The 15,832-nt window shown below is 41.9% G+C and overlaps 2 protein-coding genes across 2 annotated transcripts; one reads left to right on the forward strand and one right to left on the reverse strand.

The window, feature by feature from the left end:
- Nucleotides 1–399: 399 nt before the first annotated feature.
- pgm1 (phosphoglucomutase 1) lies at nucleotides 400–12,009 on the forward strand. The gene is made up of 11 exons (XM_026147404.2): nucleotides 400–755; nucleotides 3,340–3,502; nucleotides 3,622–3,765; nucleotides 3,979–4,104; nucleotides 4,298–4,488; nucleotides 5,291–5,445; nucleotides 5,544–5,659; nucleotides 5,753–5,888; nucleotides 6,209–6,392; nucleotides 9,261–9,395; nucleotides 11,255–12,009. Exons 1-11 carry the CDS (start codon nucleotides 510–512, stop codon nucleotides 11,342–11,344), a joined length of 1,686 nt encoding a protein of 561 aa, XP_026003189.2. The 5' UTR covers nucleotides 400–509; the 3' UTR covers nucleotides 11,345–12,009.
- LOC145421540 (uncharacterized) lies at nucleotides 7,372–8,840 on the reverse strand. The gene is made up of 3 exons (XM_080292008.1): nucleotides 8,175–8,840; nucleotides 7,748–8,030; nucleotides 7,372–7,620 (listed from the first exon to the last, which is right to left on the reverse strand). Exons 1-3 carry the CDS (start codon nucleotides 8,696–8,698, stop codon nucleotides 7,519–7,521), a joined length of 909 nt encoding a protein of 302 aa, XP_080148134.1. The 5' UTR covers nucleotides 8,699–8,840; the 3' UTR covers nucleotides 7,372–7,518.
- Nucleotides 12,010–15,832: the final 3,823 nt, after the last annotated feature.

The following is a 15,832-nucleotide window of genomic DNA, read 5'->3' on the forward strand; positions in this document are numbered from 1 at the left end:
GATGAGATTTCAATAAATCAGACCATTGATCAAAAAGCTGGGTGTGTGACTTTTAAAAATATAGTGCAAATAAAACAACACAAATAACATATTTTTGTATTATTTAATATCCAACATGAGCTCCTGAGTTGTGATTAGAGCGTTTCATCAGTAACTTTATCTTAATGTTGGTGGGGGGCGTATCCCTACGGTTTCTAGAGTTTTGCCTACAGCCCTGTGGACATTTTCCCCACATATTGCAGTTATAAAAATTCATTTTTAAGCAATATCCAAGAATGGCTGAAAAGCTGTATGAATTTTGACTTTTCTACCTTTCTGTTTGCGCTGTTGTTGAGACTGAAGAACTCTTCCTTGATCCCTCCTTTCTCTTTAAACCGGGAGGGCGGGTGTTTGAAGGGGGGAGTTGCCCGGTGTGTACGTGTGGCTGCTCCGACACTGCAGTCGCCTGCTTGTCGGACCGGACTGCGGATTACACGGGGGTGACCATTGGTGCTCGCTGGGGGTCAAAAATGGTGAAAATTACGACAGTGAAGACCAAGCCGTACACGGACCAGAAGCCCGGGACTAGCGGTCTGAGGAAGAGGGTGACGGTGTTTCAGCAGAACCAGCACTATGCGGAAAACTTCATCCAGAGCATTATCTCTGTCATCGAGCCTGCCGAGCGCCAGGCGGCCACTCTGGTGGTGGGAGGGGATGGGAGGTTTTTCATGAAAGACGCTATTCAGCTGATCGTCCAGATTTCAGCTGCCAACGGGGTCAGTAGCAGAACGACATGTTGTTCACCTTTGCTGTCCTTGCTGTATGTGTGCGTCTAGCTCACTGAGTCTGTTCCTATAGAATAGCTTGTAAGCTAGCAGGCTCACATCAAGCTAGCTGTCAAGTATATCAGATGCATTCCTAAATAACTAGTCTGTTGATTAGTTTGACATTATTTGGTTAGTTTAAAAATTAAAAGTTTGCTACATAGAAAGCTAGAGTAACTTAAGTAGCTTAATGCTAACCGAGAGAACGACCAAATGCTCAAAATATTTACTGTCAGGTCATGTATTATTAACTTGTTAGCATAAATATACGTATTTAAACATGGGTTACGTTCTGCATATTAAAATGTTTCGAGAGGTGCTGTTCAGTTCTATATTAAATGGGTTCATGTAAAGTTATGCAATACTTTAAAGTCAATGACTACAGTTGGGGTGGCTAATCAGCTGCTCTTACAAGCTCTCTTAACCACGAGAGACAGCGCTGAATCCTGAATGACATTCCTGCCTGTATCTGCGCCTTGATATTGGCCCCAGTTCATTCAAACTGTGTTTATGGAAAACTACTTGACTGTTCCATAAGGTCCAAAGCAGTCAGTGAATCTTTGGCACGTATCGCCATCCCCCCTCTGGATTTCCATGCGCTGTCTCCGGTAGCCTGCTTGACCGTGGTGATCTTTTGGATAAAGTGCACGAAGGAGGTCGCTTGCATGTCAGACCCTTACCTCTGACATTTACACCCTGACTCGCCGTTTTTCAATCATTGGATATTTTTTTAGGCTCTTGGTCCGTCTTGCCCAACTCTCTAAAAGGGAACAAAACGGGTTTAGATGTTGGGAAAGAAGGCACGATAAGCCAACGTTGTAATGTTTCATTGAATGTGTGGTTACTGGCTGATGTTACTCAAACGATTTTAGGCCATCGGGGGGCGTGGTCTGCAGCCGGTCACGTTGCTCTGCATATGTCTTGTGCATAAATGAGAGATGCACAGTGAGAATGCATCAACATAATATTATCAAACCCTATTACCTTCTTATTTATTTGCAAGGTAACCTCCTCACTCTCTGAGAGGACATATTCATTGTAGTCTAGCCTCGATCTGTGACCTTCCTTCTCATTAGATGGCCTCTGTCCTTCTTGTAGCTAATGCAAAGAAGCATTGCTAAATGGAGGGTTCATCTAATGAAAGTAGGTGTAAGTTGCACGAAGATGGCAAATCTTGGTGGGCATTTGTAATTTTGGGTCTATATTAGGAAATCTGGGTGAAATTGTATCATAAGTTACAGAGAGATGCACTACTGCCCGTGTGATTGCACAAAGCAAACCATTGTGTGGTTAAATAGACCGCGATAATGCCATGATTTCAAAACTATAAAAGGAGTCAAAATATAACCTATTCTGCAGCACTTGTAAAGCACTGGGCAGCAGGGCCAGCTCAGGTCATAATATAGCTGGCTATAAACAAATGTGATTTGTATGGTGGCCCTGAGAGGTCAAATGCACTGCAGCTTATAAACACAATACAAATCTAAAAAAAATGCTGCAAAAGTACACAAAACGCAATAGAAGTTGAATAAAAAAATGACGGAGGTGACAGAAAACTGAAACATGTGAAGGAATGTACCGAGATCAACTTAAAAGAAGTTGAGGATTCATCTATGTTGTGCTTTGGAAAAAAGACTCGAGCTAATGTCTTTCAATCGCATGATTCATTTAATACTGCATATATGTTTTCTGTTAGGTGTTTAGAGCAACTTGTCATGCACATTATTGTCTCCTCTTAATTACTCCTGTGGTGTTTTGTGAACTGTTTTTTCCTATTTGCTGATATTTTCTCAAGTTGCAGTATGTTTGACCTCTCAGGGCCACTGTAGATTTGCACTTACTGAATTTAAAACATATATAAATGCACACACATCTCTCACTTTGAGGGTCTTACAGGGACAAACTTTTATAGCCAGCTGAAAGCAGCAGTTTTGTTAAATCTGAGTTTCATTATAGTGTAGACTCATCACTCATTAATAAACTGCTACTCTGCTCGGGATTTCAGATTTGAATACCCTTAGTGTGTTAGAGGACCTAATATTGGCTGTAAGAGCCAGTCTGGTGCTACTCACAGCTGCTGTTCAGCTGATCTAACCACTTGGTATTGGGCAATACTATTGTAAAAAGTTTAATAACATAGTCAGGGGCGAGCCCTTGCAAGCTCTTGCATGTAAACAAAATTTATAATGAAATATAAAATGCACAGCTACCCAGTATAATGGTGCAAAGATGGGTGAAATAAGTTCAAGCTGTCATCCAGCAGCAGTGTTTTGGGTTAGCTCCAATAATGATTTGCAAAATCTGACGTATTAAAATAAATAAATAAATAACAAAACTGGAATAATTCAGGATGGATGTTGGAGAAAGGTGTGGATAACCTTCTCAAGGTTAGTCAATGGAAAAGGTGTTTAATTTAGTCTTTTGCATGGAGCATCAGTACCCTTATTACTTCTACATTATGGTTGGAGCTGTGAACAAACACACACTTTTGCCTGTGTCCATTAATTTGCACGTGTGCATCTGTTCCTGCCTGCAGATAAATCACCTAGTGATTGGTCACAATGGCATCATGTCCACCCCAGCAGTCTCCTGTGTGATCCGCAAGAGAAAAGCAGTGGGTGGCATCATCCTCACAGCCAGTCACAACCCCGGAGGCCCCAATGGAGACTTTGGCATCAAGTACAACATTTCCAGCGGAGGTGAGACAAGTGCACAGACCCACTGTTTCTCTAATCACTATAGTCCAAGTCATAGTTTGCTCAATGTTCCATATTTGGGCATTGCCTGGTTTCTAACCAGTGTTTAACTTTGAATGTAGGACCTGCTCCAGAGGGCATTACAAATAAAATATTTGAGATCAGCAAAAGCCTGCAGGAGTATCACATCTGCCCAGACCTCAAAGTGGATTTGTCTAAGATTGGCAAGCAGACCTTTGAAGTGGACACTTTCAAGCCCTTCACAGGTAACAGACCCACGGATGCAGAATCCTATCTTTAACTGAAAGATGAAGAATTAGTTAAATTAATACCAACGTCTTGAACTCTCTTCTCTTTGTAAACACATGTTCTAGTCTATTCAAATCTTGAATACATGTTGCTTTGTAATTTCATGTACTGCTGTGATTTGTACCAGGACTTGTGTGCCAACTTTGCTTTTCCCTCTTGATTTATCTCAGTGGAGATTGTGGACTCAGTTGATGACTATGCAGAGATGCTAAGGGAGATCTTTGACTTTGCTGCATTGAAGGAGCTTCTTTCAGGAGCCAATCACATTAATGTCAGACTGGATGCCATGCATGGAGGTAGGGATGAGCATGTATTAAATCGGTCATTCAAACAGTGGATGCTAGTTCCTAAATTGAATAAATTACCAACAGGCAACACAAACGGAAATAATCTTTGTGCATCACAGTGTAAAGGAAAGTTTGTTCCGTTAGTGACCATGGCAGCATGTGATGTGTGATCCTTTATTAATGGCGCTCTTACTCCCTCTAGTGGTTGGTCCTTATGTGAAGAAGATAGTGTGCGAAGAGCTGGGGTCTCCAGCAAACTCTGCAGTCAATTGTGTGCCCCAGGAAGACTTTGGTGGTCACCACCCTGACCCCAACTTGACCTATGCTGCTGACCTGGTCAAAACCATGAAAGGTGGAGAATATGACTTTGGAGCTGCATTTGATGGTGATGGTGTAAGTTCTTCAGCATTCCCCTAATAAAGGATCATTTAACAGCTGTATTGGCAAGAGCTGGGCGGCAGAGTTATGAAGTCTGGACCTGGATATCAATCTGTGATATTAAATCACTCAGAATGTATTTAATCTAATAAGTTTTCATTCAAAGTTTATATTTTCTTTATTACATGAGTCAATCACAATTTTAGGCCTACTTCCCAGAGTGAGATTGAATTTTGGAACAGCACTTAATGTGGAATGTTTTTAGTTAGCCGTTTTCCTCACCCTTCCTCCTGACAGCTTCATGTTTCATGAAAGGAACAGACCAAATGCTTAACAAAGAAATCACGAGAACTATTTGGTAAACTTGTCTTCAAAATTATCAATATAATCTAAGAAATGTTTTACAAAAATTATATACTTTGGGATTTGAAGGGTTTTAAAAGCTTTTTTTCAGGAAGTACTGACACTAAACCATCTGCTGCCGATTACCAAATCGGAATCAGCATACTTTATTAATCCCTAGGGAAATTATGTGGGTTACAGTTGCTCCAGTACAGTAACATTAACAAAAACAGACTAGACTATTTAACAGTACAATATGTTAAGATATAAGGAATAGCACAATATATACAAATCACCAAATAATAAATATCCAGAGTGTGATTATAAAAAAAAATCAAGAAAATTGACAGCTACATTAGAAAAAGGTAAAGAAAAGGGTGTGTGCAAAAAGGATGTAACTATTGCAGTGTTTACAGTGTAAATGAATAAAGTAATATCACAGCTCAGGATTGCCATCTTTTTGTCCCCTCTTCAGGATCGCAACATGGTGCTGGGTAAACATGGCTTCTTTGTGAACCCCTCGGACTCTGTGGCTGTCATTGCTGCCAACATCAAAAGCATCCCGTACTTCCAGAAGACCGGCGTCAAAGGACTGGCCCGTAGCATGCCTACCAGTGGAGCCTTGGACAAGTAAAAACCAAAACAGTTTTTATATTTTTGGGTAAATTGGAAAAAGTGCAAATCAAGAATCTTTTTTTTCCTTATATGATGTAATCTGTGTGTTTCAGTGTGGCTAAAACGCTGCAGATGGACCTGTATGAGACTCCAACTGGCTGGAAGTTCTTTGGGAATTTGATGGATGCTGGTAAACTCTCTCTGTGTGGAGAGGAGAGCTTTGGCACTGGTGAGACTCGGTCATCACATTTTTCTTTTTTTAGCTTTGACACCAGTAAGAATTGCCCCTCACCCAATCACATCTCTCTATGCTAATAAACAGGCTCGGATCATATCCGTGAGAAGGACGGCTTGTGGGCGGTGCTTGCGTGGCTGTCAATCTTAGCCACCAGGAAACAGAGCGTGGAGGAGATAATGAAAGATCACTGGCAGAAGTTTGGCAGGAACTTTTTCACCAGGTCAGAGGAGATGCCTGCATTACGATTTATGAAATGAGAGTTTGAATCCTAAAAGATGAGGGTTTTTAAACACCATTGACAGTGTTAAGAATTTTTAAACACCACTGTCAAAACATTTTTAAAAAACTCTACTTGAGACTATGCAGGAATGGCGCCTTTCAGTGGCAAATTGGAGAAATGCAGCACAAGTGGAGTGCAACAGTTATAATTAAACTTTCTTTACTTTTGTCTCTTCAGATTAAAAATGTGTCATTATCGAAAGTAGTTGAAAATGAGTTCCTATGTATATTTTTAAAATCTTGGTCTAACTTCACTTCCAGGTACGACTATGAGGAAGTTGACTCAGATGCTGCCAATAAGATGATGAAGGATCTGGAGGCGGCAATGTTCGATCCGTCCTTTAAAGGAAAGAAGTTCTCATCGGGTGATAAGACCTACGAGGTGGCCATCGCTGACAATTTTGCCTATACAGACCCTGTCGATGGGAGTGTTTCCAAAAACCAGGTGAGCAGCCTGCAAAACAGACCCCATTAATATTTGCAGTCCACAATTTACACAATATCCTGCAACAGTGCTCCGCTTGCCTCATGTTTTAGAGTTGTTGGGGGTTTTTTTTCCACTTCAGATGCTACTAAGAGTCTGTATCCAATTTAAAACAGATTCCATATTACAGTTTTTCTCGATTGCTAAAACACATTTCCTGAAACTACGCCTCATATCCTCACAACAGTAAACACAAATCCATAACATCTCACTCAATTTCCCAAACATCCTATTTCCAGGTCAAAATGAAGCTCTACACCCAAAACTATTCACTCCTGCTGAAAAACCAAACTTTGCCCTCAGACATCAAACACAAGCCCTCAAAAACACACACACTACAACAGAGTTTTGCACACTGGTACAATTAATTCAAAACAATAGTTCCAAAACAAATAGGTTGCTTATGGTTCTCCCCTTCAAAACCCTTGTCACATGATAAACACAAAAGACGCAACCAATGTATGTACAGTGGCACATTGTCATTCATGTACTATACAGTACAACACACACCAGAAACATTATCCCACCTCAGCATCTTGTCTTTGGTCTGGGTCAGGCCAGAGAATCTCATCCACATCACAGGCTATATTGGCCCCAGCCAGGCAGTGGGGGTAAAATCCTCTTGCATGCCTGATCCACCCCTGTCATGCATCTACTGATATGTCTAGGCAGGCCTCTTCCATGGCCTGAAGGAGGTGAACACGGACATAAGGTTCTCGGTCATACACTTTCCACCGCCATGCCGAAAATAACTCCTCTATCGGGTTTAGAAAGGGAGAGTATGCAGGCAGAAAGATATTAGAAAACCTTGGGTTATTGGTAAACCAGTCACGAACCAGAGCAGCGCGATGGAAGCTGACGTTATCCCACACAACAACGTAGTGAGGCTGCTCTGGCTGTGCTGGTTCCCTGTAGTCCAGCTGGAACATATGTTGTCTTAAACCATCAAGAAAAGCAAGGAGAAGCATAGTGTTATAGGGTCCTAGTACGGCATGGCGGTGGAGTACCCCTCGTTGGCTGATGGCTGCGCACATAGTGACATTCCCCCCACGCTGACCAGGGACATTTACAATAGCCCGATGGCCAATTATGTTCCTCCCCTTTTCCTTCTTTTGGTCAGGTTAAAACCTGCCTCATCCACAAAGATTATTTCATGGGGAACAGGCCGTCCTTCAATCTCAAAGATTCTCTGCAAAACACATAACACAGTAGAGTCTATCGGTACCCTGAACCACAGTTCAAGAGTGCTGAAATGGCAGCATAAACTGCCATGCTGTGATGGTACACAATACTTTATACAGTATCAAAACTCATACCTGAACATATTCCACACGTTGGTTTTTCACTCTGTCAGAGTTTCGTTCGAAAGGGACTCGGTATGCCTGTTTCATCCGGAATTGATACTTTCGGAGGATGCGGTCAATTGTGGAGAGGCTGATGGCATTTATGCCTCGAAAAAGATGATCATCCTCAATCACTCTCCTTTGAATCTCTTGCAGGCGGATTACATTATTTGCAATTACCATGTTTACAAGTTCCCTCTCTTGCTCCTCCGACAAAAGCCTTAACCTGCCTCCACCAGGTGGTCGTCTCTGTGTCCTACAAAAATAGAAGCACTCATTACTGTAACTGTCACACATTCATTTTACAGGCAAATAATGGAAACATACTGAAACTCAAGACACATAAGTTCAGTAACTTAAACGTTACTGTACAAAGCAGTCTTACTGCAAGTACACCTACCTGTTTTCCTCCCTGAAGGTTCTGATGATGGAGGCAACAGTGAAGCGACTCAAATTTGGTTGTACTCGTTGCCCAGCCTCCCTCATAGTCATCCCATGGACAAGGACATGGTCAACTAAAGTGGCTCGAATTTCATCCGAGACTGACTGTCTTCTTGCCCTTGCTCTTCCCCTTCCTTGTCGCCGTCGTTCTCCACCTCCACCTCCTTCACCACGTCCTCCTCCTCCTCCACCTCTCCCTCCTCCTCCACCACCTTCCTGTTGTCCTAGACCACCTCCTCCTCCTCTTCCACCACGTCCTCCTCTTTCACCACACCCTCCTCTTTCACCATGTCCTCTTCCTCCACCACGTCCTCTTCCTCCACCACGTCCTCCTCCTTCACCACACCCTCGTCTTTCACCACGTCCTCCTCCTTCACCACGTCCTCCTCCTTCACCACGTCCTCCTCCTTCACCACGTCCTCCTCCTTCACCACGTCCTCTTTCTCCACCACGTCCTCTTCCTTTGCATCTCTTTGGATCCATTGTTTCAAACCTGAATGAGCTGACTTTGGCCCTTTTATCTATCCATCGCAGGTTCTGATTGGTGTGTGCTAAATTTTGACTCCTAGTGTTTCCACCTGGTTAATTGTGTGCTAATTGAGCTCAAGCTATGCTGACTTAAGTTAACATTATTGCATGCTAGTGCTTTCTAAATGACTACATGGTGTAAGCACTGTAAAATGTAGGGATTTGTGTGTAGAGTTTTGCAGTAACAGTTCACCAAATTTGAGTCATGTGTCAAAGCAGGGAATAGTGTTTATAGTTCAGGGAAATGGGTGAGCTTTTTGAACAATAGCGTTACGGTTTTGAAATTTTAGTTTAGAGGCCTGGTTATAGTGTTTAAGCAATCGAGAAAAACTGTAAAATCAGACCTGCTAATGATGCGTTTCAAAAGCTGGCAAAATACCTGATGAGGTCATACCCCTGTGCATACACACATGGAATAACTCCCACCTCGTACATTATATAACCACATGTTACTGCTCAGTCGATATTTGAATTTGTCACCATCTCTTACATCTTTGTTTCTCTTTCGCACTCCCAGGGCCTCCGAATCATCTTCTCCGACGGTTCGAGGGTCATTTTCCGTCTCAGCGGTACAGGCAGTGCTGGAGCAACCATCAGGCTCTACATAGACAGCTACGAGAAGGACGCGCAGAAAATTTACCAGGATCCACAGGTGAGGACAGAGAGGAGTAATCCCAGCTGGTTGGATCCAGGGAGGAAAAAGATTAGACAATGAAGTCATCAGATAGGAAAATAAACAGTTACAAAGTTTTTTTTCTTTTTTCACGAATCTTTTTTATTTGCGTGCGTGTGAATAATTGTTTAGGAGGGAGGGGGGAAAAAAGATATTTATAAAGGTTGTCAGCCCTTTATCCATCTACATCACAGCAGTTTAATATTCACATGGGCTTCTCAACCTTTTGGGTTGCCTGGAATGATCAGTAACGTGTACGATGGCCAGCTAGCACTGGGTGGAGCCCTCAACAAAAAAAACAGGCTGAGAGATTTTATTCAACATGGGAGATGAGATGATGGAGATGTTTGGCCAAGTTTTGACTTATGGCACCTTATCTGGACTGGTAAGAAAAAATGAAGAGTGCAAGTTCCAACTAGACACACTTCATAAAATAATTTTGAATGGTGCAGACAGGGAGGTGATGTAGTACAAGAAAGAAAAAAGTTCTGCTCCAGCTCTTTATCCTTTTCAGCGCTTGGACACTATGAATGAACAGATAAGCAGAAACATACTGCTTCAGAATCAGAGCTTGACAGATAAATAGCCAGCAGGTTAATGGTTCAGTTGGCTGACTTTGGGTGGGTTTGATTTACACACCCATGGGGTGATCTCCTTTCTGTGTGGATTTAGAGAAGAAAAAGTACCTCACACAAAACTGATACAAAAAGCGCTTATTTTATGAATCCGCTGCGTCGTGTTTTGTCACAGTTAATAGTGTTCGATGTTGGTCATGTTTTAGATTCTTCTAATTTAATCGTTCTTAAAAAATAGTAGATGTAAGAATATAGAGTTGAGCCCATAGGTTGTTGGGCAAGGCCACACTTTTTGTAGTTTTGCCTCTGTAGACCACCGAAGTGGATTTGACATCAATCAGTCATCACTCTGTGATAGAAGTGCAGATTTCCAACTCACAAATAACTATATTGACAAGCAGTTTGATGGCCAGGTGAGGCCTGTTAAAAAGTTGGTAATAATAATAATTGAGAGACACCTTAATGAATGGAAATGCAGGTTTACAAGTAGCTGCAAACCACTGGTGGTGGTTGTTGTTTTTAAATTAGATTTGGATTGAGGACCATGAAGGTCAGAAAGTCTGCACAGTTTGGGGGTAAAAAAGTGGAGAGATGAAATCAAGATTAACTTTTTCAATGGTGGGAAGAGAAAAGTAAGGAGAGACGACTCATAATTCCGATGTTGTGGCTGCCATTGGAACTGGATTACTAGTGCTTATTGATGATGTGACTGCTGATAGAAGTAGCAGGATGACTGTAGTCTCTGCTCAGATTCATTTAAAAGCTGCAAACAGACAGAGCTTTGCAGTGCAAATGGATAACCGCCCAAAGCGTACTGCAAAAGCAACACACGTTTCTCAAAGCAAAGAAACGTGATATTCTTCAATAGCCAAGTCAGTCACCTGATCACAAGACCGTGGTTCCCAGTTGCTGAATAAAAGTAAATGTCTATCAGGATATCTCAGGGGGGAAACTCAGAATTTGAAGATTTCTGAGGTATTAAAAACAATATTTAAATGTAAAATTAAAGTAATTTGTCCACTTAAAACTGAGCTTCTTAAAAAGGGGCTTAGCATATTTTGGACCAAAGTAGTTTTATTTTGGCAGCTCTTCAGTTGGGCCTTGCTAGTTGAGGTTTCTGCTCATAGCTCTGATACTGGCGGCATTAACGGCAGCTTAGCAATACAGAACCAGAAGAAGCTGCTTTGTACTGAAGGACTTCTATAAACTGAATGACCTGAACAGGAAGTCCGACGTTCGCTGTTCTTTATGTATCTCGTCTAGGCGATCCTGGCTCCTCTGGTAGACATCGCCCTCAAGCTCTCCCAGCTCCACGAGAGGACTGGGCGCACCGGCCCGACTGTGATCACATGATTCCGTTGCCACACTGCCTCCGCTCATGCTCAGCAACAGGATACTGACACTCTGTCTGGGGTGACGCTGCCCTTGAATGCTGTCTTGGCTTCAGTTCCTAGCTCTTTTTAAAGAAATAGAGCTGGACAATAACATGCAGGGTGAATACATGAGCAGCTCTTAATTTTTGCATAAAGTCATCCATTTCCTGTCTCTAGTGCTAGTACCCAGTGAGCTTTAATGGTGTTTTCTTTGAAATGTTGGTGAACATCTGCCTGAGGGTTCTGATCTTGTCCTGTAAGCTTAAAATGACATAAATGCATTAGATCATGTTCCGATGTTATGAAGAAAAGATTGGACTTTAGAAACAAGTTTGCTTCAGTAACATGCTCTGTGTTCATTTCAAGAAAAAATGTGCTTAATGTAATGTCAGGAATAATAATGTTGTTGTCCTGCTCTGTTCCTAAACTATATATCATAAAACTGAAAAAGTGCCACACTGACCATAGTTGAGCAGTTAGGGGAAACCTCACCCCTTTCCCTCCACTCCCCACCCCCATACTGACCTGGTGCCTTCTCCTCCTCCTGATCTCCAAAACCACCACATTAGCCTAATGGGATACACCAAACCACAGTTACTGTTAAACCAACACGTCCACCAGTGAATAAAAGAACCTTACATAAAAGGGCCGTAGTCCTGTTTCTTTGTTCTGTTTTGTTTTTTTTGTTTTTTTTAAATGTTTGTCTAATAAATTCTTGTCATTCATTCGTCTGTCATATTCTCACAAATATGGAGCGGCACTGTACCTTTTCTTCTTGAAAACAGCAGGTATTTAGAGAAGTGGTAACTGCACAGAAACAGATTAAGAAAACAAAGCATTCAAAAGGCAAATGTGAAAGTGTATGTGCGTGTGTGTAGGGTTGTTTAGTGATTGCTTTTTGTTCAGTTTGAAAGTTATTCTATGTAAACGCCGAGATCTTTTCCAGCAGAGCGCGAGCCAAACTGTAGGACGAGCCTGAAGTGCTTCCAAGACGACGATGCCTCTCCAAAGACATTCCTGAGGAAAGCGAAGTATAAACTGATGCGTTCTCTCCCTCCCTCGCAAGTCTTCTTGTTTTAGCAATGGTCTCTGTAATCCTACCAATTAGTTATAGTGGCAGGAAGTTAAAGGATCCAAAACTATGTAACGGCAAATGGAATTTTTTATTTTTAGGGGGGGTGTAGATCAGGAGAAGTTAGGTGCTGTATTAGTGGGAACTTTGTTCTCTTTACATGATACACATTTGAAGTTGGTGGCATTCCTCTTCACTCTAAACACAAACAGCTCTACCTGTTTGCACAAATGCCTCCAAAGCCTATAGCAAGTAATTAAAGTTCCTGAGCTGGACTTAACTGTCCAGTCAACTTGTATTTTCTTGCGGCTGTCTAAAGAGTTTCTTGTTTGATGACATTATGTTACAATTGACTGTTAATACACATTTCCTGTGATTTTTTTTTCTTTCTTTTTTTTAAATGTTATTTCATTTTTTTAAGGCTTTAAAACATTTCACGTGGCGCTGTTTTCTATTAAGAGCCATTTCTGAGTAAATGTTTCAAATCTTTCATCTCTTGTTTACGTTAAGATTGCAGATAGGGGGGTTTTAAGGCTGATTGCTAGTCTTCAAAGGTACGTTTGGGACGTATAACTGCCCTAAACAGTTCCTCTCCATCCCCTTAGGAGTCGCAGTAACTGGGTGGAAACGTTTTCATGCTGCATTGTTCAGACCCTGTCAGGCTGACATAGCGCAAAGCATAATGTGTTCCCCTTGTTTGGCTCATAATGGCTTACAGGCTCTATTTGGATTGGCTGTCATTACATCAGGTAATCGCAATAAGGCTTACATTAAGCTGACCTGGTCCAAAGCTATTAGATATCCAAATGGCTTTCTCTGGAGCTGGCATGGTGCCGTGTGGGGTTTTTTTTTAAGAGCAGCCTGTTCATTGCTTTCATACAAGAAGAGGGCGATGTGGCAGACAAAGACACTATTCTCAAAGGCTTTTTGCTCTCTAGTCATGTTAATATAAAGTATTTGAAGTAAAGTAAGAAATAGTTTTAGTAACACTTAAATACATGAGATCCTTTTACTCAGTCATCTGTATCACAATTCAAGGATTGACCTTCATTTTCTAGGTAGTTTGAGAATGCTGAAGGTTAGTATGCTGAATGTAATCAGATTCTGAGGTAGTTTTGACTGTTATGTGCAAAAATGAGCAGCTCTTCTGCTGCACTCTGTGTGATGCATACATGGCGTGGTGATGCTTCGGTTAGCACTATCACCTCACAACAAGAAGATCATGGGTTTGAATCCTCAGGGTGACTGGGACCGTTCTGTGAGGAGTTTGCATCTTCTCCTTGTGCCTACGTGGGCTCTCTCCTCCTAAAGATGAAGCATTTGTTGGAGATCTGATTGCGAAATCTGCCTTTTGTTTTAAATTGTCTCTTTTTTTGTTACCACCCTGTAACAAAAAACACATTTCTTCCTATTTTTTTGTTGAGTGTTCAAAAAATGCCAAAGTTAACACAGACATTACAGTAGATAAATAGTATCTGAAAGTAATGTCTTTAAAAATCAGGGAAAAACATCCAGTCCCAGTCCCCAAGAAATGGACTGGTTCTTATACGGCGCTTTTCTACGCTATCTGAGCACTCAAAGCGCTTTATACAACTAATTCATTCACCCTATCACACCCATTCACACAAGCACTTTTTTTTCTAAACTGTTAGTGCCTATCTAACATTCATACGCATTCACACTCTGATGGATGCATCGGAGATCAACATGGAGTTAGTATCTTGCCCAAGGATCTTTGGCATGCAGAGTGGGATCGAACCACCAACCTTCCGGTTAGTAGCTGCTCTACCACCTGTAGCTACAGCTACAGCTCAAACCCTCTATCACTGGGTTAAAAGACCACAGGCCTGTTGCCCGGATGTCTCTAGTCATGAAATCTTTTGAGAGATTGGTTGTGACCTAGATGTAGGACATCACATGTCCCCTGCTGGACCCCCTGCAATTTACCTGCCGGTCCAACGGTTCGGTGGATGATGTCAACATAGTGTTGCACTACATCCTGCAACACCATGACTGCCCTGGCACAAATGCTAGAATTCTGTTTATAGACTTCACTTCAGCTCTTAACACCATCATCCCTCAAGTCTTCCACTCCTAGCCTCCATCTGTCTGTGGATCACAAACTTACTGACAGACAGGAAGCAGATGACATGACGGTTATCAAACTCATCAAGGATGGCGATGAGTCTGCATACAAACATGGGGTTGAACAGCTGGTCCTGGTGCAATCGGAACAACCTAGAGCTCAATACGCTCAACACTGTAGAGATGACAATGGATTTCAGGAGGAACCTTCATCCAGAAGTGGTCACCCAATATAGACACAATCGTCAAAAAGGCCCAGCAGAGGACGTTCAACCTGCCTCAGGAGATCTTCAACAATCCAGCCTGTTCTCTGCTCATCCATCACTGTATGGTTCAGATCAGCCACCAAACAGGACAAGAACAGACGACCATGAACAGTGAGGTCAGGAGAAAAAAATCACTGGTGCCGACCGACTTCCCCTCAATTCAGGATTTGTATAAATCCAGAATACGGAAACAAGCAGGCAACATCAGTGCAAGACCCATCACACCCCATTCCAAGTCCTCCCCTCTGGAGCACTGTACAGCACAGCAAGCAGATATATGTACAGTGTTTTTCCACAGGTAGTCACTCCGATGGACACTAATGACACTCACACAGCGTCTGTACCTAAAATATCCACCATCAAAGTGTACTGTATATACTGTTTTGTTTTATCTTATCTTATCCGTCCATCCATCCAGCTCAGTTCCTTGTGTATGTGTAGACATACTTGGTCAATAAAGCTGATTGTCATTATTATATTTTAAGTCTGCTGATGCTTTATCTAAAAATGTAATACCCATTACACTGAATACAACAACTGAAGAAATGTAAAATTTCAAGAAGTTTTCAACACCAATCCTTCCATGTCTGTGTCTGTGTACAAGTTACTGCATATGAACTGCATTTGCATTCTGTGTGCTCTGTTTATATGCATTTTAAGGTGGATTTGTGTGCGCTCTCTGTACCTGCATTGTGCATCTTGCTTTTGTTTTCATTTGGTACAAAGAGCAGATGAATGTTACTTCTCATAAAAACACCTTCCATGGCTGCTGTGAAGCATCTCTCATGTGCTGGCCTTCTTTTTAATTACTCACTGTACAGCAATAAGCCAAAAAACAAAAACAAAAAATCAGCACAAAACCCCCCCAGCTCAGAATAGGCGTGGTTCAAGAGACCTTTGAAGGTATTCTGTGGTCTCAGGATCCAAGACCACGGAAACAGATGACCCAGTTTTGAACCACATCTGCCCGTTATAGGCCCTTTAAGCAATGAGCAGAGGTTAGGATGGGCGCTTTGATCTGTCTTTTGCTCATGCTGTTCCATTG

This window comes from Astatotilapia calliptera, chromosome 17 (assembly GCF_964374335.1).
Source record: "Astatotilapia calliptera chromosome 17, fAstCal68.1, whole genome shotgun sequence".
Classification (NCBI taxonomy): Eukaryota; Metazoa; Chordata; class Actinopteri; order Cichliformes; family Cichlidae; genus Astatotilapia; species Astatotilapia calliptera.